The sequence below is a fragment of the Haliotis rubra genome, unplaced genomic scaffold (genome assembly GCF_003918875.1).
Source record: "Haliotis rubra isolate DU_JTF1 unplaced genomic scaffold, ASM391887v1 Scf116, whole genome shotgun sequence".
NCBI classification, from domain to species: domain Eukaryota; kingdom Metazoa; phylum Mollusca; class Gastropoda; order Lepetellida; family Haliotidae; genus Haliotis; species Haliotis rubra.
This window is the reverse complement of record NW_025765070.1, coordinates 2,044,466-2,071,525: the sequence shown is the minus strand read 5'-3', so window position 1 is coordinate 2,071,525 and position 27,060 is coordinate 2,044,466. Positions and strand designations below refer to the sequence as shown.

The 27,060-nt window shown below is 41.2% G+C and overlaps 1 protein-coding gene across 1 annotated transcript in view; it reads right to left on the bottom strand.

Annotated features, from left to right (window-relative positions):
* Window positions 1-21,986: 21,986 nt before the first annotated feature.
* Window positions 21,987-27,060, bottom strand: part of LOC124256291 (diaminopimelate decarboxylase 1, chloroplastic-like) — a 261,662-nt gene continuing 256,588 nt past the window's right edge. Inside the window, exon 6 of the mRNA XM_046690269.1 lies at window positions 21,987-22,145. Coding sequence (XP_046546225.1) covers window positions 21,990-22,145 — 156 coding nt within the window. The 3' untranslated portion in view covers window positions 21,987-21,989. The remainder of the gene's footprint in view (window positions 22,146-27,060) is intronic.

Genomic DNA, 27,060 nt, shown 5'->3' with positions numbered 1-27,060 from the left:
AGTTACCATGTAGCGCGAGCGTGGAAGCTAAGGCTCTGATCTCATGAGGATTAGCAGCTCTTGGAGGGTCCAGTCCTGCAGCCTTGTAGGCCCGAAGTATGACAGTTCTTATCCATATAGATATGGTGGTACGAGAGACCTCAGTCTGATTTGTAGCTGCTAAAGGGATGAATAATCGCTTGAGATGTCGGCGTCTCGATTTGGAACATCGTAGATAGATTTTGAGAGCTCTGACTGGACATAGAGATAAGTCCAGCGTATCTTGAGATCCGAGAATCGAGGATAGTGCAGGGATATGGAATAATCTGTCTGGTTGACCTGGCAATTGATTCTTGGCAATAAAATCCCATCGCAGTCCCAAGTGGACTGTGTTATGATTGTCATCAAACTGTATCCTCTCATAATCTAGTGCGTGAATTTCTGACATCCTGGCTGCCGTTGCTAGCGATAACAGGAATACCGTTTTCTGTGAGAGAAATTCAAAAGTCGTTGATTCTAACGGTTCATAAACTTCACTTGTGAGGTGTTGGAGCACTATATTTAGATCCCAAGCTGGAGCGCGGAACTTTTGTTTCTGATCTTCCAAACGAAAAGAGCGTAGTAAGGCCAGTAACTCTGGCATCTTAGTTAGCTTGACACCCGTTCTCATAGTAATGACCGAACTAAGCGCGGCAAGATATGTTGACAATGTCGAGCCTTTCAAATGTTTATTTTGGCATAGGTAACACAGACAATCAGCCACTTGTGGATGTGTAGCATTTCTCGCTATAAATCCATTTTTTGCTGCGTAATTTTCGAAACTTTGCCACTTGTCGTCGTACAAGTTACGAGTAGAATAGCGTAAGGCAAGCGTGACTGCTTTTGCCGCTCTTCTTGAATATCCTCTCTTGTTCAAACATACTTTAATACAGGCCATACGTGAAGTTGGAATACTTCTGGATTTCCGTGCGCTTGTTTGGTGTGAGGATGTATTAGTAGATTCGAGCGCTTTGGTATCTCTAGTGTTGGTTGTCCGATTTCTTGAATTAGAATGGGAAACCACGTTCTGGCTGGCCAGTAGGGTGCGACCAAAGTCAGTTGTAGCCTCTGTGTTTGTCTGATTTTCTGTAACACTTGAGGGATTAACGCTGGCGGCGGAAACGCGTACGCGTTGAGGCCTTCCCAGGATATGCTTAGAGCATCCGTTGCCCATGCTTGTGGATCTGGGACTGGTGATACGAATGTCGTTAGCTGATTGTTGAAGCGAGTGGCGAATAGATCTACTAGCGGAGCTCCTATTTGCTTGATAATCTGTGCAAAGATTTCTGTATGGAGCATCCATTCTGTCGGTGACGGTAGGCGTGGCCGAGAGAGTGCGTCTGCTAGTACATTCTTGGCTCCGGGAATGTGACATGCTCTGACATGTAAGTTGAGATCGTTGATTAGATCGAACAGTTGAAAGCATACAGTCAATAGGCTCGATGATCTCGTTAAGCCTTGTTTGTTCACATATCATACACTGTTGAGTTGTCGGTATGAATCATCAGATGCGCCTTTTCGTAGAATGGTGCTCCAATGATTTATGTATGGCGTTGATTACCGCTTTCATCTCTAACATGTTTATATGGAGCTTGCTTTCTTGCTGATTCCATATGCCTGAAGCCGTCCGGTTGGCGAGATGAGCTCCCCAACCCTGGGCGGCAGCGTCTACATAGAGATGGGTTTCAATTCGGCTCTGTTAAATAAATGCCTTCATGAGACATTCGACCTCCTGGTCCACCATAGTAGATGAGGTCTGAGGTGTTTCGGTAGACTGAATGGTTGTAGGTCGTCGAGATGAGCATTGATGAAGACCTGTAACGGGCGTAACTGTAGCCTGCCTCTGACTGTCATGTCTTGGGCTGACGTGAGGAGAACCAATAGACTCTGCCACTGTCGTAGTGGTAACGGAGAGAGTAGAGCTGGAGGAATGGTCTGTTGGATCTTGAGCCAGCGGTCTTCTGGTACGACGATACGGTTGAGAGTTGTGATAAATCAAATGCCTAGAAATTGCAGATCTTGCGAGGGTACTAGGTCCGACTTGAGTAGATTTACTAACCATCCCAGCTGTGTTAGTAGCTTGATGATGTAGTTTAGCTGTAGTTTGAGACACTGTGGATCTTGATCTACTTGTATCCCGTCGTCGAGGTAAAACGCACTGCGTAGCCCTAGACGATGTAGGTAGGTGACGATAGGTTTCGTTACTCTTGTGAATAACCATGGGGCTGATGATATTCCGAATGGGAGTACTTTCCATTGGTAATGCAGCCCGTCTAGTGTAAACCGTAGGTATTTCTTGGATTCGGGATGTATCGGGATGTGTAGATACTATACTGGCCATGTAATCCATGGGACGGATTAAGTGCCGTAATTGAGGTAGATGTATCATGCGAAACTTTGGCGGTTTGCGTAGATAACCTCTGTTGAACGTGCTCATGTTGTAGATGAGCCTGTATTTCTCCTTGGAGTTTTTCTTGGGTACTAGGAAAACTGGGGAGTAGAAGCCTGGTTCGATGTTTACTTGATCTAGTACTTCTATGGCCTGCTTGTTCAGGAGGGAAGTAACAGCCTCTCTTAACTTTGGTAGTTGTTGTGTCTGGAAGTCGAACTTGTAAGGGTTGACTGTCAGCGGAGGCGTGGCTTTTAGTTGGATATGATATCCGTGTCGAAGAATGTTGGAGACATATGGGTCTTGTAACATTCCCCAGTTCTCCCAGTGTAGTTGAAGGCGTCCACCCACTTGTGACAGTTGTACTGGAACGGCTGGGGGTGGAAGACTCCAGTCGTTCCGAACCTGACTTTCAACGTTTATAGTTGCGGGAACCTCTGGGTGCCCTGCCTCTTCCTGATCCTCCTCTGTAGTTGCCAAATGGGCGACGAAAAGAATCTTTTCCCCTGGAGCTGGCCATCTTCCTATCCCGTGCTCTCTGTAATCCAGTGAATTTAGATTTCCCTGAATATCTTTGTGAAGTCTGTCTGATGACGCTGGCTAGCGTGTCCATCGACTTAATCATAAGGACTTCTCTAGAATCCTTAGTGACTTCCTTGGAGACTTTGTCTATTCCTCCGTCGAAGATGGATGGAGCAGACCACGGGGCTGTATAGAGTGGAGCTGTAAACTGCTCACCCCAGTTGCAGGAAGCGAGGAGGCCTTGACGACGGGCTAAGGTTAACGCTGCTGAGACTGATAGTTCTTATTCTTGACATCGTTGATCAGCTTGTAGTTATCATCAATGTCTTGTGCCTTGAGGAACGGTTCCATATTGTGGGTTGAGAACTTGTTAGCATGGAACTGCGGTAAGTGTGCTGTTTGGACTTTAGTGGCTTTGTGGAAGGCTGTGTCCAAATTCTTTGGCACCGCAGCAATCGGGTCAATCGGAGGTAAGGTGATGGCATCAGCATCATCCTCCTTCATCAGATAAGTATGCGCCGAGTTATCACTCTTGGAAGGTGAAGAAAGGTCTAGGTTGTTTACCATCCAATAACGTATCTCAGCGTCTGAGAAAATGATGCCTCCATCATCTTCTGTAACCGGATCGCCGATAAGAGGTTGATGCTCTTGTGATGGTGGTCTATATGGTTCTATCGCTGTACAGGGTGACGATAAAGGAGACCTGACTTGGGACTTCTGTGAAGACCTGTGTGGAGACCTGCGTGGAGATCGACGTGGTGATCTACGAGGAGATCGGCGAGGTGAACGGCGAGGTGATCGGTATGGTCTTGGTGAATGGCCTGACAAGCTGCGTGTAAAGGTTGGCCTTCGCGGAGATCTGTGAGGAGAATGCTGATAGCTTCGCGAAGCCCTTGTAGAATCCGCCGATGACCGTCTGGATGAAGATGATTTAGAACCTGTTACTGGTGCCCTTCGTGAAGCCCTTCGCGAAGCTTTAACTGTGTCCGGTTCTGGGGAGTGACGGCTTGACCTTCGCGAAGGCCTTCGTGAAGTCTGGGGGTCCGAGTCTGAATCCAAGGATGACGTAGTCTTCCTTCTGGAATCTTTATGTGAGTGATGATCATCAGAGTCCGGGGAAGGTGATGATCTTGAAACCCTTCGTGCAGGCTGTACATCTGGGTCCTTCGTGGAGGTGGACTGTGACTTCCTTCGTGAAGGTGGCTTGGTCGTGGCCGCTACGTTGACGGGGTGTCCCTCTGGGAAGTCGTCCGCGTTGGAGCCTTCGCGAAGGCTCTTCTGGGTTGGTTGCAGTCTGTAACGGTCCTCCATCATCTTCATGATTTGCCGTATCATGTCGTCTGGGACGGACTGCGACGATGTAGTCGATGCCCTCTCTGCGATGTTAGCGACGGGCCCCTCAGGAAGATCGTCGGACATCGGTGTAGACACATCAGGCTGCATGGCGATCTCTGCTGACGTAACTGTTGCTGACACCGGTCGTTTCTTGTGGCGTAGATCGGGTATGATGATCGGCTGATCATCATACAGGCCCAGTTCAGCGGCGGGAAGAATCTCGGATGAGAAGGTTCTAGATGACTTCTTAGCTTTTCCCTTGGAGGTAGACGCTGCCCTGGGGGTACGGAGTCTACGTTGTGAAGAAGTCGAGGCCCTCTTAGACTTTTGCTGCGATGACGGGATGTCTGGGGAAGCAGGACGCTTCTTGGAGATGGCGGACTGCATCCCACGCCCCTCCTCCGAGGGAAACTCTAGCGGAACATCAGACGGGAGGGGGTCGTCCGACAGCAGCTGACTGGCTAGGGGGTCCGATGTATCGGCCATGACTAAGGCTTGTTTGCGTGACCTATCTGCTGCACGTCTCAAGACGCAAAAATGATATTTATTAAATGCAGAAATGGATAGATTAATACAATAACTGCAACGTGACGAAAATGCACAAGGCGTAGTACAGCTAGGGCATATTAAATGCAGGTCAGCAGCAGAAAAACGTAATCTACAAACAGTACAGATTTTCATCAACGTAAACTTAGCTGAACAAACACGGAATCCTGTGAATGAACAGTAGAATTACGAATAATTATCAATCCATATTAATGAAGGATACTAGCTACACCTCTTTAGTAACTAATAAGAGGTAAATAACTAAGAATAATCAAAGGATATAGTGTGCAGGGAGACACAGGCGCTCTCACATCCTGCTCACTGGGCGAAGAAGGAGAGAGTGAAGCATGAGGCCAGAGGGTGGCGCCGCCTTTCCCGCACGCAGAGGCAAAGGGAGGCAACTCGTGGTGAGTATTAATTAGTGATTCTACATTGAAGGGAGCTTCAATTAGGGAGATACAAGTGTTCCACTATGTTCGCAAGAAGAAGAAGACAAGCAAAAGAGCATGAGTCAGGATAAGGAAAAATAACACAAATAGGATTTAATTGGATCAGTCACATTCAGACAAGAACTACTGGGGATATTTTCAAATAACGGCATCTGATGGGCATCCACCCTTCCTAATGTCCAACTGATTAGGTTGAAGAAATTGTGCCAAGGTGGACAGAACTGAAAGACAGCAGCCCAGTCCCGTGTTAAAATCACGGTCGAGGGACAGGGCTGACCAGTTTACAGCTGGGTTGCGTAATTAGACTGTCGGCTGGAAACATTAATCGCTCTGGATCAGTGGCCCTTTAAGCATGTTGGACCATCACTTATGTCCCGACCCTATGTCAATCATGGCAAATATCAGGCATAAATATACGCATACCCATTTTCTAATTAATTTTTTTAATGAAACACCACCATTAATTTTGTATACTACCTTCCAGCAGATTATGTAGAACTTTCGATTATATGTACGATATCAAATGATAGAGATAATTGATCCGAAGCCTATAACCATGATGCAACACTACGGTAGAATATGGTGTACGGACTGTTAGTGTTCAACGTTTTTGAGTGTATGGACTGTTAGTGAGCGTTGTACGGACTGTTAGTGAGCGGTGTACAGACTGTTAGTGAGCGGTGTACGGACTGTTAGTGAGCGGTGTACGGACTGTTAGTGAGTGGTGTACGGACTGTTAGTGAGCGGTGTACGGACTGTTAGTGAGTGGTGTACGGACTGTTAGTGAGCGGGCGTTATGATTATCACCAATTTAACGATTAACAAACTTAATATTTTCAACTGATATGCTTTGTATGATAGATAATTCATCAGTTGTACTATTTTTTTCAATGTTATTGCACAGATGGAGATTTGGGGGCACAGAGGGGAGTTTTTGGAAGTATACATCGAACATCTTCATGCATCCACCCCTTATAGGAAAACCGTGGGTGATAAAAAAACAGATCTCAAGACGAAAGAAAAAATCTGATTCAATATTAAAATGTACCGACTGGAGTTATGAGTGCCACAAACACTCCAATATGGAGAGACACAAAAGACGTATGGACCACAGTAAATCACTGGAATGTTTCGACCGTTCAAATTGTCAGTTATCCTTCAATCATGAGAGCAAAAGGCAGCCCAATATTAGGACAGTACTTCAAGGAATATTGTTTATGTGTAAAGCTGTGGTAAGCAGTTAAAGTACAAAAATGGGCTTTTTACCATGGCTTTACACATAAACCACATACCGGTAGATACCACTGCAAATCATGCCAGAAAGTTTACAACAGTGTCATTGCTGAAGAATCACGAAACCTGCAGTAAATAAATGTCGTTATTGTAAAGAAACGTTCACAGATACATCCAATTTGAAACGGCATATCAAAACCTGTCGACCTACAAGCTTGAAAAGCGGTGTATCGACTGTTAGTGTTCGACGGTTGTAAATGTACGGACTGTTAGTGAGTAGTGTATGGGTTCTGGGGAGTGACGGCTTGACCTTCGCGAAGGCCTTCGTGAAGTCTGGGGGTCCGAGTCTGAATCCAAGGATGACGTAGTCTTCCTTCTGGAATCTTTATGTGAGTGATGATCATCAGAGTCCGGGGAAGGTGATGATCTTGAAACCCTTCGTGCAGGCTGTACATCTGGGTCCTTCGTGGAGGTGGACTGTGACTTCCTTCGTGAAGGTGGCTTGGTCGTGGCCGCTACGTTGACGGGGTGTCCCTCTGGGAAGTCGTCTGCGTTGGAGCCTTCGAAGGCTCTTCTGGGTTGGTTGCAGTCTGTAACGGTCCTCCATCATCTTCATGATTTGCCGTATCATGTCGTCTGGGACGGACTGCGACGATGTAGTCGATGCCCTCTCTGCGATGTTAGCGACGGGCCCCTCAGGAAGATCGTCGGACATCGGTGTAGACACATCAGGCTGCATGGCGATCTCTGCTGACGTAACTGTTGCTGACACCGGTCGTTTCTTGTGGCGTAGATCGGGTATGATGATCGGCTGATCATCATACAGGCCCAGTTCAGCGGCGGGAAGAATCTCGGATGAGAAGGTTCTAGATGACTTCTTAGCTTTTCCCTTGGAGGTAGACACTGCCCTGGGGGTACGGAGTCTACGTTGTGAAGAAGTCGAGGCCCTCTTAGACTTTTGCTGCGATGACGGGATGTCTGGGGAAGCAGGACGCTTCTTGGAGACGGCGGACTGCATCCCACGCCCCTCCTCCGAGGGAAACTCTAGCGGAACATCAGACGGGAGGGGGTCGTCCGACAGCAGCTGACTGGCTAGGGGGTCCGATGTATCGGCCATGACTAAGGCTTGTTTGCGTGACCTATCTGCTGCACGTCTCAAGACGCAAAAATGATATTTATTAAATGCAGAAATGGATAGATTAATACAATAACTGCAACGTGACGAAAATGCACAAGGCGTAAGTACAGCTAGGGCATATTAAATGCAGGTCAGCAGCAGAAAAACGTAATCTACAAACAGTACAGATTTTCATCAACGTAAACTTAGCTGAACAAACATGGAATCCTGTGAATGAACAGTAGAATTACGAATAATTATCAATCCATATTAATGAAGGATACTAGCTACACCTCTTTAGTAACTAATAAGAGGTAAATAACTAAGAATAATCAAAGGATATAGTGTGCAGGGAGACACAGGCGCTCTCACATCCTGCTCACTGGGCGAAGAAGGAGAGAGTGAAGCATGAGGCCAGAGGGTGGCGCCGCCTTTCCCGCGCAGAGGCAAAGGGAGGCAACTCGTGGTGAGTATTAATTAGTGATTCTACATTGAAGGGAGCTTCAATTAGGGAGATACAAGTGTTCCACTATGTTCGCAAGAAGAAGAAGACAAGCAAAAGAGCATGAGTCAGGATAAGGAAAAATAACACAAATAGGATTTAATTGGATCAGTCACATTCAGACAAGAACTACTGGGGATATTTTCAAATAACGGCATCTGATGGGCATCCACCCTTCCTAATGTCCAACTGATTAGGTTGAAGAAATTGTGCCAAGGTGGACAGAACTGAAAGACAGCAGCCCAGTCCCCGTGTTCGTCACGGTCGAGGGAGCAGGGCTGACCAGTTTGCAGCTGGGTTGCGTAATTAGACTGTCGGCTGGAAACATTAATCGCTCTGGATCAGTGGCCCTTTAAGCATGTTGGACCATCACTTATGTCCCGACCCTATGTCAATCATGGCAAATATCAGGCGTAAATATACGCATACCCATTTTCTAATTAATTTTTTTAATGAAACACCACCATTAATTTTGTATACTACCTTCCAGCAGATTATGTAGAACTTTCGATTATATGTACGATATCAAATGATAGAGATAATTGATCCGAAGCCTATAACCATGATGCAACACTACGGTAGAATATGGTGTACGGACTGTTAGTGTTCAACGTTTTTGAGTGTATGGACTGTTAGTGAGCGTTGTACGGACTGTTAGTGAGCGGTGTACAGACTGTTAGTGAGCGGTGTACGGACTGTTAGTGAGCGGTGTACGGACTGTTAGTGAGTGGTGTACGGACTGTTAGTGAGCGGTGTACGGACTGTTAGTGAGTGGTGTACGGACTGTTAGTGAGCGGGCGTTATGATTATCACCAATTTAACGATTAACAAACTTAATATTTTCAACTGATATGCTTTGTATGATAGATAATTCATCAGTTGTACTATTTTTTTCAATGTTATTGCACAGATGGAGATTTGGGGGCACAGAGGGGAGTTTTTGGAAGTATACATCGAACATCTTCATGCATCCACCCCTTATAGGAAAACCGTGGGTGATAAAAAAACAGATCTCAAGACGAAAGAAAAAATCTGATTCAATATTAAAATGTACCGACTGGAGTTATGAGTGCCACAAACACTCCAATATGGAGAGACACAAAAGACGTATGGACCACAGTAAATCACTGGAATGTTTCGACCGTTCAAATTGTCAGTTATCCTTCAATCATGAGAGCAAAAGGCAGCCCAATATTAGGACAGTACTTCAAGGAATATTGTTTATGTGTAAAGCTGTGGTAAGCAGTTAAAGTACAAAAATGGGCTTTTTACCATGGCTTTACACATAAACCACATACCGGTAGATACCACTGCAAATCATGCCAGAAAGTTTACAACAGTGTCATTGCTGAAGAATCACGAAACCTGCAGTAAATAAATGTCGTTATTGTAAAGAAACGTTCACAGATACATCCAATTTGAAACGGCATATCAAAACCTGTCGACCTACAAGCTTGAAAAGCGGTGTATCGACTGTTAGTGTTCGACGGTTGTAAATGTACGGACTGTTAGTGAGTAGTGTATGGGCTGGGCTGTTAGTGAGCGGGCATTATGATTATCCCAAGCCCCACATATCAACGTCTCCATTACTTCCACCATAATTCAACTTTTTAAGGTTAACCGATAGGTTATATGATTTGGGGTCATTTTTGTCAACAGATGCAATGGAATCTAGTACAGACAACATGACGCCTGGCAGTGCACATTCTTGCAAAATTTTGTTCATTTACTTCAATAACACTCCTTGAGGGTACTGCAAAATTTACAAAACATTTTTTCTGGAGAATAGAAACCTTTCTCGGTTGTACTTGAAATCAGATGTCACTGATTTTTAAGGCCACTCATTAACCGAAGAAATCTGCTTTTGAACATTCTTATACCAGTCCTCCAAAAGGTTTTAACAGTCTCGGAGTACCTCATGCTGCAGGTATTTTCTCGACCAAAATATCTCACTACATCCAGAAAAAGTAAGAAAGCCATGTTATCAGATGGAAACATGCATTTGCCATTCAAGAATGATAGCAAATCTGGTAACTGGTAATTTTTCTTTACTTTATGTACAAATGTAGGAAATAGAGTAGCAGCTGTGTCCAGTTCTGTGCTAAGGAACGTTTGTTCTGTTTGACACGCGACGTTTTTTTTGTCCTGTTGGTAGGTTTTGATTTGATTTCTGTTCGGTTGAACAAACCTTTATTTTCCATGATCAGATAAATTCAAATTTAGGTTTTGATTTGATTTCTGTTCGGTTGAACAAACCTTTATTTTCCATGATCAGATAAATTCAAATTTTGTCATATTGCCATATAACGTTTTGAGGAATGATTCAAATATTGTTCTCTGTAAAATGAATGCTTCTAAAGCTTGTCACTGTTGAATTAGTTGATATTTGTTTTCTTCTAATAGATAATGGCTTCAAGGGGTGCTCATCAGTATTGTGATTTATGATGTCCTCGAATTGTGATGATTCTGTTTGCTTATCTTGTGGACAGTGGTAGCACCTGAACATTGTTTATTTTTGTTCGAAATCGAATCAAATTAGGCATTTGTATAGCACTACATATCCAGTGTCCTGCTCGTGCGCTTAGTCGAATGCTCGTTTGAAGAGGATGGTTTTGAGACAAGATCGGAAATGCTGATATTTTCCGATTTTTCTGACATTTTCAGGTAATCCATTCCAGAGTACAGCACCTGCTCTGCTAAATGTTCTGTCCCCATATGTTGTTCGGACAGATGGAACATCTTAGCTTTACTGACTAGCTGATCTGAGTGACCTTCCAGGCTTGTGAAGGTTGACTAGTTCCTGGAGATAGAATGGAGCAAGCCCATTAATGGACTTGTAAACAAACACAAGAAGTTTGAATACAACTCTGTCTTTTACAGGGAGCCAGTTTATGTCCTTCAGGACTGGTGTTATGTGCACATACATATGTGTGTGTGTTATGAGCCCGGCAGCTGTGTTTTGAACACACTGTAACTTGTCCATGTACTTCTGCTGTATTCCATAGAGTGGATTGTTTCCAGTCTACACGTGATGTCACAAATGCATGGGTTAGGCATTTTACTGATGGTGTGTCCATGTACCTGCTAATCTGTCTGATGTTTCTTAGGTGGAAATATGCAGATTTGCAGATGTTACTGACGTAATTTTCCATGCTTAATGTTGAGTCAAAGATAACGCCTAGATTTCAAACATAGCTTTCTGGTTGAACAAACGTGTCTCCAATTTGAACTTGAGGGACCTTGAACTTTGATTTTGTCTGTTTGGAGCTGATGATGAGAATCTCAGTTTTGTCATCGTTCAATTTCAGAAAATTACTGTTTATCCAACATTTGATTTCCTCTGTTGTTGACTTAAAACACAAATAAACAGCAATGAATGCTCTGAAAAGGTCACGTAATAACAGACTTATTCATAGATAAACTACCCCTCTGCTCACTAACAGTCCGTACCTCAAATTTCAAGCTCACTAACAGTCTGTACACCGCTCACTAACAGTCCGTACACCGCTCACTAACAGTTTGTACACCGCTCACTAACAGTCTGTACACTGCTCACTAACAGTCCGTACACTCAAAAACGTCGAACACTAACAGTCCGTACACCATATTCTACCGTAGTGTTGCATCATGGTTATAGGCTTCGGATCAATTATCTCTATCATTTGATATCGTACATATAATCGAAAGTTCTACATAATCTGCTGGAAGGTATTATACAAAATTAATGGTGGTGTAATATCTCTATAACTACTATAAACATAAAAAACATCCTTTTAACAGTAAGAATTTCAATTGACAAGGCGTTTTCATACATGTTAAGACATACATAAAACTTGACAATAGTGGACATATTCGCAGTTTATTGCTCTTGAATTGACCCCAACAGCATGGCGAGGTCATGAATGTTTGTCAGACATGCTTAATTTTCGTGTAAATGTTGAAATATTCACACCAAAATGTTGCTGAAATAACACTCCAGAAGTACTTATGAATTATTTTTCGATCAGGTCTATTATAACTTTGAGAGGAAAGAAAACAGTGCACTGACTGGAATGTGTGAAGTTCCCTGCTGCTGTAATTTGACGTAACGCTCACTAACAAATTTTCTTACGCGTTAAACGTTCTATCTTATTCATTATTCTATTTAGTCTAAAGAAAGTGTACTTAACCTGATACAGAGTGACTTTTGCCCATCGTGAGTGTTTTGTTAAATCATTTCTTTATGTGAATGTGTACCAAACGTCATTCATGAAATGTTAATGTAATAATACTTTTATTCAACGACAAAGGAGGGGCGGTGGGGTAGCCTAGTGGTTAAAGCGTTGGCTTGTCACGCCGAAGACCCGGGTTCGAATCCCCACAAGGGTACAATGTGTGAAGCCCATTTCTGGTGTTCCCTGCTGTGATGTTGCTGGAATATTGCTAAAAGCGGCGTAAAACCAAACTCAGTCAGTCAGTCAAAGACAAAGGTGCATGCATCATTGTTTTGATTAGAATGTGCACTTCAAGATCATGTCACATGATTGTGACTTCAATTAAATTTTTCTTGAGTAATACAGATGTGTACAGTACATTCTTTAACTCTTTAAATTATTTTAAATTCAACATCCTTTGCTGTTTAGAAGTATATAAATAGTATGGGTGGATCGATGGAGGACTTGGTGTAAGCTAGTTTCAGTTGAATTTGTCATATATATGAAATGAGAAATCATACATTTATCTACGTTAACTTTCCTTTGGACAGCAGTTACAATTAAAAGAAAGACTTGTTGAATTTGTTTTTATAGTAAAGCGTAGGGCTAGTAATTTATGGAAAGGACTAGTGACAAAATCCACTAGCCCAGAGGGCCAGTTAAAATTGTTAGTGAGTGTCGATCCCTGCTGTTTTAAAATAGAAATATAAACAGATGAATGTGTATCCCAATACAGATTTTCCTTTTTTCACTTTGAAAGAAGCTATACAATGCACAATGGTTACTCACATATACTGTGATTCAATCTCAAGGTAAAAGAATATTACCAAGTGGACAGATTTCAATAACTGTTCTTTCACAATATATTGCAATATGTATCCCAATACAGATTTTCCTTTTTAACTTTGAAAGAAGCTATACAATGCACAATGGTTACTCACATATACTGTGATTCAATCTCAAGGTAAAAGAATATTACCAAGTGGACAGATTTCAATAACTGTTCTTTCACAATATATTGCAATATGTATCCCAATACAGATTTTCCTTTTTTCACTTTGAAAGAAGCTATACAATGCACAATGGTTACTCACATATACTGTGATTCAATCTCAAGGTAAAAGAATATTACCAAGTGGACAGATTTCAATAACTGTTCTTTCACAATATATTGCAATATGTATCCCAATACAGATTTTCCTTTTTCACTTTGAAAGAAGCTATACAATGCACAATGGTTACTCACATATACTGTGATTCAATCTCAAGGTAAAAGAATATTACCAAGTGGACAGATTTCAATAACTGTTCTTTCACAATATATTGCAATATGTATCCCAATACAGATTTTCCTTTTTCACTTTGAAAGAAGCTATACAATGCACAATGGTTACTCACATATACTGTGATTCAATCTCAAGGTAAAGAATATTACCAAGTGGACAGATTTCAATAACTGTTCTTTCACAATATATTGCAATATGTATCCCAATACAGATTTTCCTTTTTTCACTTTGAAAAGAAGCTATACAATGCACAATGGTTACTCACATATACTGTGATTCAATCTCAAGGTAAAAGAATATTACCAAGTGGACAGATTTCAATAACTGTTCTTTCACAATATATTGCAATATGTATCCCAATACAGATTTTCCTTTTTTCACTTTGAAAGAAGCTATACAATGCACAATGGTTACTCACATATACTGTGATTCAATCTCAAAGGGTAAAAGAATATTACCAAGTGGACAGATTTCAATAACTGTTCTTTCACAATATATTGCAATATGTATCCCAATACAGATTTTCCTTTTTTCACTTTGAAAGAAGCTATACAATGCACAATGGTTACTCACATATACTGTGATTCAATCTCAAGGTAAAAGAATATTACCAAGTGGACAGATTTCAATAACTGTTCTTTCACAATATATTGCAATATGTATCCCAATACAGATTTTCCTTTTTTCACTTTGAAAGAAGCTATACAATGCACAATGGTTACTCACATATACTGTGATTCAATCTCAAGGTAAAAGAATATTACCAAGTGGACAGATTTCAATTTCAATAACTGTTCTTTCACAATATATTGCAATATGTATCCCAATACAGATTTTCCTTTTTCCTTTTTCACTTTGAAAGAAGCTATACAATGCACAATGGTTACTCACATATACTGTGATTCAATCTCAAGGTAAAAGAATATTACCAAGTGGACAGATTTCAATAACTGTTCTTTCACAATATATTGCAATATGTATCCCAATACAGATTTTCCTTTTTTCACTTTGAAAGAAGCTATACAATGCACAATGGTTACTCACATATACTGTGATTCAATCTCAAGGTAAAAGAATATTACCAAGTGGACAGATTTCAATAACTGTTCTTTCACAATATATTGCAATATGTATCCCAATACAGATTTTCCTTTTTAACTTTGAAAGAAGCTATACAATGCACAATGGTTACTCACATATACTGTGATTCAATCTCAAGGTAAAAGAATATTACCAAGTGGACAGATTTCAATAACTGTTCTTTCACAATATATTGCAATATGTATCCCAATACAGATTTTCCTTTTTTCACTTTGAAAGAAGCTATACAATGCACAATGGTTACTCACATATACTGTGATTCAATCTCAAGGTAAAAGAATATTACCAAGTGGACAGATTTCAATAACTGTTCTTTCACAATATATTGCAATATGTATCCCAATACAGATTTCCCTTTTTTAACTTTGAAAGAAGCTATACAATGCACAATGTGTTATGAGAATGTCTTATATATCTATACATAATTCTGTATATATATTTATAAATCTGAAGTCATTCTAAAATATATTTACATTCCCTAAAATACCTGTTCACCTTAATTGAGAAGCTATGCTTACCAGTGACCACTCTCCATTGTCTATAAGTAAGCTGGGGTAATGAAACAACGATGTTATATAATTGTAGCTTGGGTTTTTGACTTGTTCAAGCAAGGTAACAAAAAGGTGATGAGTGCCCAGGTCGGGAGTGAACTGAATGGATTGGCCATGTCGGCAAGTTTAAACTGTCTACTTGAATATGCCATGTCGGCATAGTGAGATTTCATGTGAAGGATTATATGTGATATTATTCTGAGGAATGTGATGGAGCAGGAACAATTGTATATCCGTGTGATAACCAAAGTAAGACTTTTAACATATACCATGATACTTGTTTTGAACATTTGTATATATGTATAGACTGCCAGTATTAAAACTATTTTAAATTGTTGTGTGATCTCTCCACTCGTAACAAATTGGGGGCTCGTCCGGGATATGTTCATTTAACCATTTGGAATGTTGTTCCTAAACAGATAAAAGGGAAACTTGTGCAACTAAAGCACTCATTTACATCACTCAATGATCATTTCAAATTCAAATTGTTCATTGTTTTATTGTTCAGTGTAAATAGAGAAAGCACAACAATTAGTAGTCATGGAATTCAAAGTGAAGGATTTTGTACAGACAATTAGTGTTGAAGATATCCTTGCATTGAAGAAATCTGAAGTAATACAGGTGGCAACGTATTATCAGGTTGACATTGACCCGTTGTCTAGGAAATCCCATATTCAAAACCTTGTGATAGAATACTTAGTGGATGAAAATATTTTAGATGAGAGTCTTGAACCTAAAACAAAAGTCAAGAGTGAACAAATCATCTTAATGGAATTAGAGGTCCAAAAGAGGAATTAGAGGTCCAAAAGAGAAAGAGCATACAGAAAGGGAATTGAGATCCAGGCAATTAGATATTCAGAAGCTGGAGTTAGAGCTGAAGATTAAACAGCAGAAACTAGGTGATGAGAAGAATAAGGATTTGATGTGGCAAAATTTGTGAAACTTATTCCCCGTTTCAAGAAAAAATGAGGTTGATAAGTTCTTTTGCATTTTGAAAAGTTAGCTACAAATTTGAAATGGCCTGAAGAATCATGGACTACACTTGTTCAGAGTGTTCTCGTAGGCAAAGCTCAGGAAGTTTATGCAGCTCTATCCATTGATCAGAGCTCTGATTATCAAGTGGTTAAGAGTGTCATACTGAAAGCTTATGAGTTAGTTCCCCGAGGCTTATCGACAAAAGTTTAGAAACTGTAGAAAGCATGAAGGACAGACTTACGTTGAGTTTGCTAGAAACAAGGTTATGATGTTTGATAGATGGTGTTCATCCAAAGAGATAAACAAGGATTATGAGAAATTGAAACAACTCATGCTGGTTGAGGAGTTCAAAAGGTGTATTCCATGTGACATTAAAACCTATTTGGATGAACAGAAGGCTGAATCATTAGAGCAAGCAGCTACTCTAGCAGATGACTATGCACTTACACATAAGGCTTCACTGCGAAGTGCAGATTACCATAGTAGAGGGAAGTTTGGTTCTTCTTTTAAGGCTTCAGGGAGTAGTTTTCCTAGGTCAAATGTTACATGCGGTAATGCTACAGGTCATGGATTGTCTCAGCCTTCAGCTAGAGGTCCTAACAATAATGAGATGGCAGGTAGAGCACTTAGTTCTTGACAGGGAAACCCGTCAGCAGGATTGATGAGTTCAGGGCCAGTGTGTTCTTATTGTAAGAAAAAGGGACATTTGTTAAGTGCATGTTGGACATTGAAGAACAAATCTCAGAGTGAACAGTCGCCACATGCTCTTGCCTCAGTGATATCACATCAGTTGTCTCAAGTGGATGTTGAGGGTGTGCAGGTAGACAAGGCCCCTTTTGAAAATGGTTATTCTCCTTTTATGTCAAAAGGATTGGTGTCCTTAGTGGGTGATAGGTCTGTCTCAAAACCTGTAGATATCCTGAGAGATACTGGAGCCCTCCAGACTCTTATGCTAGAAGATTATCTACCATTTTCTGAGAAAACGTACACAGGAACCAGTGTCCTAATGCGGGGAATTGGGGGTTACATTAAGGTACCACTTCATGACGTCCATTTGAAGTCAGATTTAGTGACAGGATCTGTTAGGGTTGGCATCATGTCAACGTTGCCAGTACCAGGTGTATCACTTATCATGGGCAATGATATTGCAGAAGATAAGGTTGTAGCTGATCTACCTAAGGTTAGTGAGATACCATGTGCCAAGCAGGAGGAGAGAGACAAGATAAGAGTATACCCTTCTTGTGCAGTTACTAGGGCTATGACGCAACAGAAAGCAAAGTCAAAAGAAAAGTCTGACATTCCTAGATGCAGGGAAATTGATTTATCTGAGACTTTTATCAGTCATCTTGATGAAGGTGAGGAAGTGACACCTTCCAATGTTAGAAATGGGGATGAAACTGATAAAGGGGACAGATGTGTTTCTAAAGGGAGTACACCTATTGTTGATAAGTTCACATTTTCTGAGGAACCAATTAGTGATGCTTCAAGGGAGAAACTTATTGAAGAACAGAAGATGAATCCAGAACTTAGGTTACTAAGAGACAAAGCTGTTTCTGAGAAAGATAGTCATAGGGAGGCAGTATGCTATTACCTTAAATCAGGTGTTTTGATGAGGAAGTGGAGACCTCCAGATAGTTCAGCAGATGAGGAATGGAACATACTGCACCAGATTGTCATTCCACCAGTGTATAGACATGAGATTCTTAGCCTAGGGCATGATACTTTACTTGCAGGACACTTAGGGGTTAACAAGACCTATCAAAAGATCGTAACTCATTTCTATTGGCCAAGGAATTCAGAATGATGTCAGGAAATTCTGTAGAACATGTCACACGTGTCAAATGGTCGGTAAACCTAACCAGAAGATAACAAAATACCCCTTGCAACCTATTCCAACGGTTGAAGAACCATTCAGCAGGGTCATAATAGATTGTGTTGGACCCCTCCCTCGCACACGGACAGGAAATGTCTATTTGTTGACAATAATGTGTGCATCTACACGTTTTCCTGAAGCTATTCCTTTAAGGAACATTAAGACTCCTGCCATTGTCAAAGCGTTGATTAAGTTCTTCACTCTAGTAGGGTTGCCAAAGTCCATCCAGTCAGATCAGGGATCTAACTTTATGTCTGGGATATTTCAGCAGGTTATGAATGAGTTAGGTATCACTCAGTATAGTTCAAGTGCCTATCATCCTGAGTCACAGGGTGCTCTTGGCGATTTCATCAAGCAGCTAAAGAATATGCTTAAGGCTTATTGTGAAGACAATCAGAAAGACTGGACTGAAGGGATTCCATACATGTTGTTTGCAGCTAGGGAATCAGTACAAGAATCACTGGGTTTCAGTCCTTTTGAGTTAGTATTTGGACGTACAGTTCGGGGACCATTAAAGTACCTGAAGGAGAAGTGGCTAGATGAGGATACAGAAATGAGTCTGCTTGATTACGTTTCAAACTTCAAAGAGAGGTTTACTAAGGCTTGTAGCATTGCAAAACAAAACCTGCAGGATAGTCAAGAGAAGATGAAAACCTGGTATGATACAAAAGCAGAACATAGAGAGTTTGTGGCAGGTGACAAAGTACTCATCCTTCTGCCAATACCAGGACATCCATTTAGAGCTAGGTTCTATGGCCCATATCTTGTACACAGTGACACAGATTATGAAATAGAAACTCCAGATCGGAGGAAGGCCAAAAGAGTTTGTCATATCAATATGATGAAACCATACTATGATAGGTATGCTGAAACTGTACCAAAGACTGTGAGTGTTAGCACAATAGACACAGTAGAAATAACTGAGAATGATACATTGGCTAGAGACCCTTGTACAAAGAGCAAAGAACCTGATGTGAAGCTTAATAACTCTGATGTCTTAAGCAATCTAGATTCTAAGTTAGCACATGTGACTCATGAACAGAAGATAGAACTGGAGGAGTTAATTCACGAGTACTCACATTTATTTCCAGATGTACCATCTAGGACAGATTGCATCTATCATGATATAGATGTAGGGGAGTCAACTCCTGTTAAGCAACATGCTTATCGTATGAACCCAATCAAATTAGCTCAGCTTAGAACTGAGATTCAATACATGTTGGACAATAACATCATCGAACCCAGCAATAGCTCTTGGAGTTCTCAATGTATACTTGTACCTAAGGCTGGAGGAGGTGTTCGACTATGCAATAATTACAAACGAGTCAATGCTCTCTCCAAATCTGATTCCTATCCAATGCCTAGAATAGATGATTGTATTGATAGGATAGGAAAAGCTAGATATGTAAGCAAATTTGATTTATTGAAGGGATACTGGCAGATCCCGTTAACAGATAGGGCAAAACAAGTATCAGCATTGGTTACCCCAGAAGGCTTATATCAATATAATGTGATGCCTTTTGGATTGAAAAATGCACCAGCTACCTTTCAAAGACTTATCAACTCCATCACAGGAAGAATTGACCAGTGTGATGCATACATTGATGACGTCATCGTGGCTACTGATGAGTGGGATGATCAGATCAAGACCATTCGGATGTTGTTTGACTCTGTAACACAAGCCAAACTCACTATCAACTTGACCAAGAGTGAATTTGTGAAAGCCACAGTAACTTATTTAGGTCATGTTGTGGGACAAGGTGAAGTTAAACCAGTACAGGCCAAAATACAAGCTGTGAACATGTATCCAGAACCTACAAACAGGAAAGAATTGATGAGATTCTTAGGAATGGCTGGATATTATCGCCGTTTTTGCCAGAACTTTTCCCAAGTAGCAGCACCACTGACCAACCTACTGAAGAAAGACTGCAAATTTATCTGGGAAGAATGTCAACGGCAGGCATTTGAGAAAATCAAAGCTATTCTGACTAATGCGCCTGTGCTAGTAGTGCCTGACTTCAACAAAGCCTTCAAGCTCTGTGTTGATGCATGTGACATAGGAGCAGGAGCAGTGTTACAACAAGAAGACACTTTGGGGATAGATCATCCCATCTGCTACTTCAGCAAGAAATTTGACAGTCATCAAAAACACTACTCTACAATAGAGAAGGAGACATTGGCACTAATACTAGCTCTCCAACACTTCGAAGTGTATCTGAGCACTTCTGGTGACACCAATTCTAGTGTTCACGGACCACAATCCACTTGTGTTTGTGAAAAAGCTCAAGAACAAAAATCAGCGATTAATGCGTTGGAGTATACAGCTGGAAGATTTTGACCTTGACATTCATCATATCAAGGGAAAAGACAATATATTGGCTGATGCTCTTTCACGGGCAATGTAGCTTGGGACATTAAGTCATGATTACCTTGACTGTATGAACTGTAATCCAAAGCCTGTTTCAAAATGACAAATGAGACATCTTGAATGTGCAGACATCATGTGAATGTGTTTATGACAGATGTTGTACATAGTTTTACACTGAAGTTTTTCAACATGCAAAACTTCTTTTTCAAGAGGGGGAATGTTATGAGAATGTCTTATATATCTATACATAATTCTGTATATATATTTATAAATCTGAAGTCATTCTAAAATATATTTACATTCCCTAAAATACCTGTTCACCTTAATTGAGAAGCTATGCTTACCAGTGACCACTCTCCATTGTCTATAAGTAAGCTGGGGTAATGAAACAACGATGTTATATAATTGTAGCTTGGGTTTTTGACTTGTTCAAGCAAGGTAACAAAAAGGTGATGAGTGCCCAGGTCGGGAGTGAACTGAATGGATTGGCCATGTCGGCAAGTTTAAACTGTCTACTTGAATATGCCATGTCGGCATAGTGAGATTTCATGTGAAGGATTATATGTGATATTATTCTGAGGAATGTGATGGAGCAGGAACAATTGTATATCCGTGTGATAACCAAAGTAAGACTTTTAACATATACCATGATACTTGTTTTGAACATTTGTATATATGTATAGACTGCCAGTATTAAAACTATTTTAAATTGTTGTGTGATCTCTCCACTCGTAACAAATGGTTACTCACATATACTGTGATTCAATCTCAAGGTAAAAGAATATTACCAAGTGGACAGATTTCAATAACTGTTCTTTCACAATATATTGCAATACGTATCGCAATACAGAAGAATGTATCGCAATATATTGCAATACGAAATTTGGGGCAATACACAGCCCTAATAGACAGGGAAGATACTGAGATGTGTAGACACCATACGGAATTACCGTAATGTCAGCCCCTGTGTTGATCTTGAATTCTTCTGAGGCAGACAAATTTATCTTCGGATATCTCGATATAATTTCATGCTCCCAACAAGCAAAATTACCCTTTTAACTTGATATTCACTTTCATGGGCAAGTATCCCTCTGAACTGAGGTTGTTTCCACATGTTTACACACGGTGCGGCATGAATCAAAGGGATGCGGTAGTGTAAACTAATTAGGGCTAACTAATTGAGTTGAAGGTGTCACTTGTTTGTTATTTAATTAGGATTAATTAAGAAGTACTCACTGTTACGACTAAACACTACTGAAAACGGATTATAGTTTCGAATCAAAACATACTGAGAAGCGTTTTGTTTTCTTTCACAGTGATATGCGATAGTATGCCCTGGTCAGATGTCAAAGTTCGGAAAACTCGATATTTTTTCTTGGTCCCATGAATATCGAGACAATGGTACTAGACTGTAAATAAAAATTTACATGGCAAATACATTGGAATACCAGTACTCGGAGATTTGAATTGTCATTTCATTATCATTGATATTTCCAAGTTCAGCTATCAAGAGCAAGCTGTTTATCTTTAATTACCGTTTACTGTGGTTTCCTTTGGTTCCAAGAACTGTAGTTGCTAAGACTGCAGTGTTACCAACAAGAGAGCGTCCTGGTTCCAAGATCAGTGTTATGTCATGGTCCTTCAATGCTGACTGAATAGATTCCACCATATCTCCAGGAGTTGGAACCTTGCATGTGAAACAGTAACAGTTTTAGCAAAGTATATTGGTGTTTGTATTTTGAGTGAAGCACAATTAAAATGGAAATAGACAAGCATGCAACGTTCTTGATGATGATGATGATGATTTTGAGATTTAACGTGCACTTTCTGACATAATGGATATTTCACACACATGAATGTTCTCTATTAAACACCGTTAATCCATATATTGTTTCTCTAAAAAATACAGAGAAAGTGAATGTAAATTTTGATGATAATTACTTTATTAAAGTATGGATATGTTATTCATTTACTTTGTACATAAATTGTTCTAAAAATAAAAACATAACATTTCGAATTTCTTTCAATGGGTTTTTATAAGGCTTTTGTTACCCACAAAACTGATAGTAAATTATAAATTAAATGCATCATGGGCAGTATTACAACCACATCTGAAGATCAAAGTGAGCGAGTTCAAATTTAGCATGGCAAAATAGTAACAACTCAATTAAAAGAGTAAATAAGGAAAGTTTGCTTCTCCACAACACACATCTCCAAATCATGTACACTGAAAACATCCAAACAATACATCTTATCATGGTGGTCCTATTACTCATGTTAGTGTAAAAGCTAAAACCTAGCAGCTTAGGCAAACAGAGGTTTCCTACTCCAATGTCCACAATTAATGTAAATATAGAAATAGTATTTTCTCACTTTGTATGACCACGTATGTGTCCCCAAAACAAGATCAAAGGTTGGAGTCATTGTTTTAGCTGTTAACCTGTGAATATTTATCAATAAGGTATATGTCTTGCTGTAGGAATTCAACTTTAAACTGTCTACAGCATATGCTTTCGTTTGGTTTATGTCTTTGAGTAAAGGAACTTCATTCTTGTCAATCCTTGTGAGTGTGCATTGTTGCAATCTGTCTGACTAGATATAATTTTTTCTCAGTGTGTATACTCTAAAAAAACCTTTATGATTCAGCTTCTCTGATGTAGTATAGTGTAGGTGGCATAATCAAGCCCTAATACTGCTGCAGGCTAACCTACTGGGAAGGCAACTGGCATAAAAAAAACCAGTTAAAATGAACCCCACAATAACTCTTTATCAAGTATGCATATAATGCTCATCTAACTAAATATCAAAACTGTCAAAAGTATTTTGAGAATTCCAAATCCTCAGAATGGATCAAACTAGTCACAGTGCTACTGAATGGATGTTTTTAATTATGTACCAAAAACAAATTGCACTCAGATTTTGAAGTCACTCTCCATTTTTCCAGTTGCCACCATCTCAACAAGAAAAATCAAGGCCATTCACACCAACAAGCTCTCTCAGCTACAACGTTCAGTCCACAAAGTTGTCTTGGAAGTTTGTCCAGGAATCACCAACAATAACACAGTCATCAACTTTAATAAGCAACAAAAGCGTCACATCAGCACAAACTCACCAAAGACCTATACCAGAGAAGAGAGAGTAGTAGATACAATGATAGTCCGAGATCAAGTCCAACAAAAGCCTCTGCAAAGCCTTATTTCCCAAATAAGGCTTTGCTCGGACCCTTAGCTCTTGCTACCATTACCCCTACTCTTATAAAAATTAGTAAAATGTCCCCGGCAGCCACAATTCCCCAAGGGAGAAATAGAAATGTATTGCGCTTCCTCCTAAGGGAATTGTGTATCACATCACACAAAGTTGTGACGGCGGGATACGAACCCACATGTACAGCTTGCGCAGACTATACATAATGGGTTCGCACCACTCAACTGACTGAGCTACCGCGGACTTAGCTGAAGTAGGTCAGTTTAACGGGTAGATCACGCGCACCCACACATCACGTGACAGCGGACTTAGCTGAAGTAGGTCAATTTAACGGGTAGATCACGCGCCCCACGCATCACGTGACACTATGCCGTGTTGATAGGAGGTAACACTACGATCAATAGTCCTCTGCCTGACCCATACCTCAAGTAATACAAGGTAGGTTCGTCTGATTTCATGTTCACTTTATCTATGTTGTATAGCTCCACGTGCCGCTATGACAATATGTCACGTTGACCTCGATGAAACAGTTTAATGTGAATCGCCTATGATCTCTTTGGTGTTCGTAATAAAGGCTTGCCGGGCTTTTTGTATCCCCTGTTCTATGTACTTTTTTTTCTCGTCCTCGCTGATAGCAGACTTACGAGACTTGGATCGAATCTCTTGTTTCATTTTGTCATATTTTGTGAGTTCAGAGAGGATTGAACGAAACTCCTCATCTGAGAACTTACTGTCAGTGAGTGCCGTGGAAATACGCTCACTTACTGTGTTCAGCTTTGCTTCGGCCAGAACCCTGATCTCATCGTGTTTCAACGCCTTACGATGCAGTCTGCGTGATGCAAATTTAAGCACCAACCCTAACACCCCTGTCACCCCAGCTGTTATTTCGAGACCTAGCACTATAGGTGCAGCCACGATGGTAGCTAACAACCCAGCACCTGCCACCCCTAGGCCCATGCTGGTTGCTATAAGGGCAGTATCAGTCCCCGTCCACGGCATTGAAAGCACTATGGTACTTCTTATATAGTGCTTTCCGCGTGTCGCGGTCTTGTTCTAGTTGGTGTTTTACATCACATAACTGCCTCAAGCGGAACCCGTCTACGGTTTCCAGGGTCTTTGCTACTTCCTCTACGACTGGGTACAGCCCCATCCTATAAACTACACTACAAAAGATATTCTAATTGGGCTTCAGTTAATAGTTGGTCAACGTACCTGAGGCTTATAAAACCTAGATTCTCGTATGTGTAGATACGGGAAGGGTCAATAGGTAACTTCTGGTCTATCTCAAAGTCAAAGCAGTTTAATATGGGGGGTAGTAATCCCTGTTGGGAGTCCCCCAATCGTATAACGAATCTGCAAGGGAAGAAATCTGGTGTGTCGGTTTCAACCCAACGTATTGTTACACCGGGTAAAAGTTGCAAGTTTGGGGATGGGTCAAAGTCGTTCGAATCAAACTTACCCTTGTAAGCGACTTCTACGATGAGTGTGGATTCTGGGGCCATAGCCCTAACCCCTACTATGGTATGATGGTGGGTGGCTATTAACTGGGACTGCCTGGATGAAATTAACAGGGTGTCCCTAGGCCAATATGAGGTGTTAGAAACTATCATCCTTCCAGTTGGAATGAAAGACGTGATCAAGATACCATTGTTCCTAATTTCAGAGACATAACCATATTTGTCTAGTGTAATATAAGGTGCGGTGGTGGTCACGTTGATCACCCATTTGGGTTCTTTTAAGACTGCCAGGTCCTGCCGTATGTACACACCGTTTTTAAATAATAGGACGTATGAGTTGTTGTTATGACCACGATTATCGAATCCCTCTATGTCTCCTAAGCCCCTGAGTGTGGGTTTGGGTAGATGATCGGCTATTGCCGCCCGCCTATACACGTTGTCTTTCAAGTGTAGGACGTATGAGCCACCTTCCTCACCAGGTTGATCGAATCCCTCCGTGTCCCCAAGGTCGTTAAGCGTAGCGTTGGGACGATGACTAGTCATTGCTATAATACTATTACGATATAATTTCCAACTGGTTTTCTGATAATAGTTCAGGGGTACACTTCACCCCCATGAAGTGTATGTTGTCGGGTAGGAAGATCTTGGTTAGTGATATAGTGTCTTCCACTATCACGGTGACACCCTGCAGACTGGTTTTGGAGTCGACACCCCACCCATTAGCGCAAACGCGTTAAAAGCGTAATACTGATGTTGTTTCCCCAACCGGAGTTTGACCCCCTTCACGATTTCGACATCATCCTGCGAAGGTTCCCCTAGGTAGACTTGGATGACCAGTGTTGAGTTCGCTGGTAGACTCTCCAGGATGGTGACCACACCTTCGAATTCAGACACCAACTGCAATACCACGTTTTGCATCCCGGGTTTACCCGATAGCATGTGGGCTGCCATACTGGCGAGTGGGCTGATGACTACGCTACGTCTCTGAGTCGGGACGTAAGCCACGAGCAGGGTTCCGTTGTTCACGACTTTGTTTAGGTGGTTGTCTTTGTTATCCGTGAACACGTAGGGGGAGCCGAGCCTAATATTGAGAAACCAGTCGACTTTATCGGGTAATAACACCCACTTGTCATCATCGGTGAAGACGAGCGTATATGGCTTGTTTCGGGCGACGGTAGTGCTCTCAACATCGGTTAAGTCGAACAGTTTGCCCCCGAACGATGGGTATATTATCCATTTATCATCCCCGGTGGTGACTAGGGTGTACTTAGTGTTGACTACCGCTCTTGTGGTATCTACTATATCACTTAGGTTGCTAGTACCATTGGAGGGGACTTCAACGCGTTTGTAAATGCTGTTTTTCAGTTGCAAAGCATACAATTTACCATCTACTCCGGGGTCGTCGAATCCGCGTGTGTCCCGAGGTCGGAGATCCCCACATTGATGCATTTTTCAACTTCATTCGGGACCGTGTCGCTGGTCATTTTATGTGCAGCGTTACGGCTGAAGGTATCCTATATTCACGGGATTATGATTTATATCTAACACCGATATTATCAGCTCAGGGATGTTGCCCTGAGTTAACCTCTTATACTGCCGAGGTGAAAACGACTCAGTTCTACCGTCGTTGTATTTCTCCGTTTTCACCAGTACGGCTCAGTATAGTGGAAGGGTGACCCCCTTGAATGTTGTCAGTTGTGCTAACCTGGCTGAGATGAATGCACAGCTCTCGGTACGGTACTAGGTCGGGTAACTTCGTGCCTGTGATGGTAGTTGTTGGTTTTACCTCGTCAGGCTGCATACCGAGTGTCCTCGCCAATGGTCGGCCGAGCCTCAAGGAGTTTCTTCCGTTGTTGATTAACACCACTGTGCCGTTTGAGTCGTTCATCTTGAGTTTGGCTCCCAGGGGTTTGAATACCTTGTCGCTTAGAGAACACACAC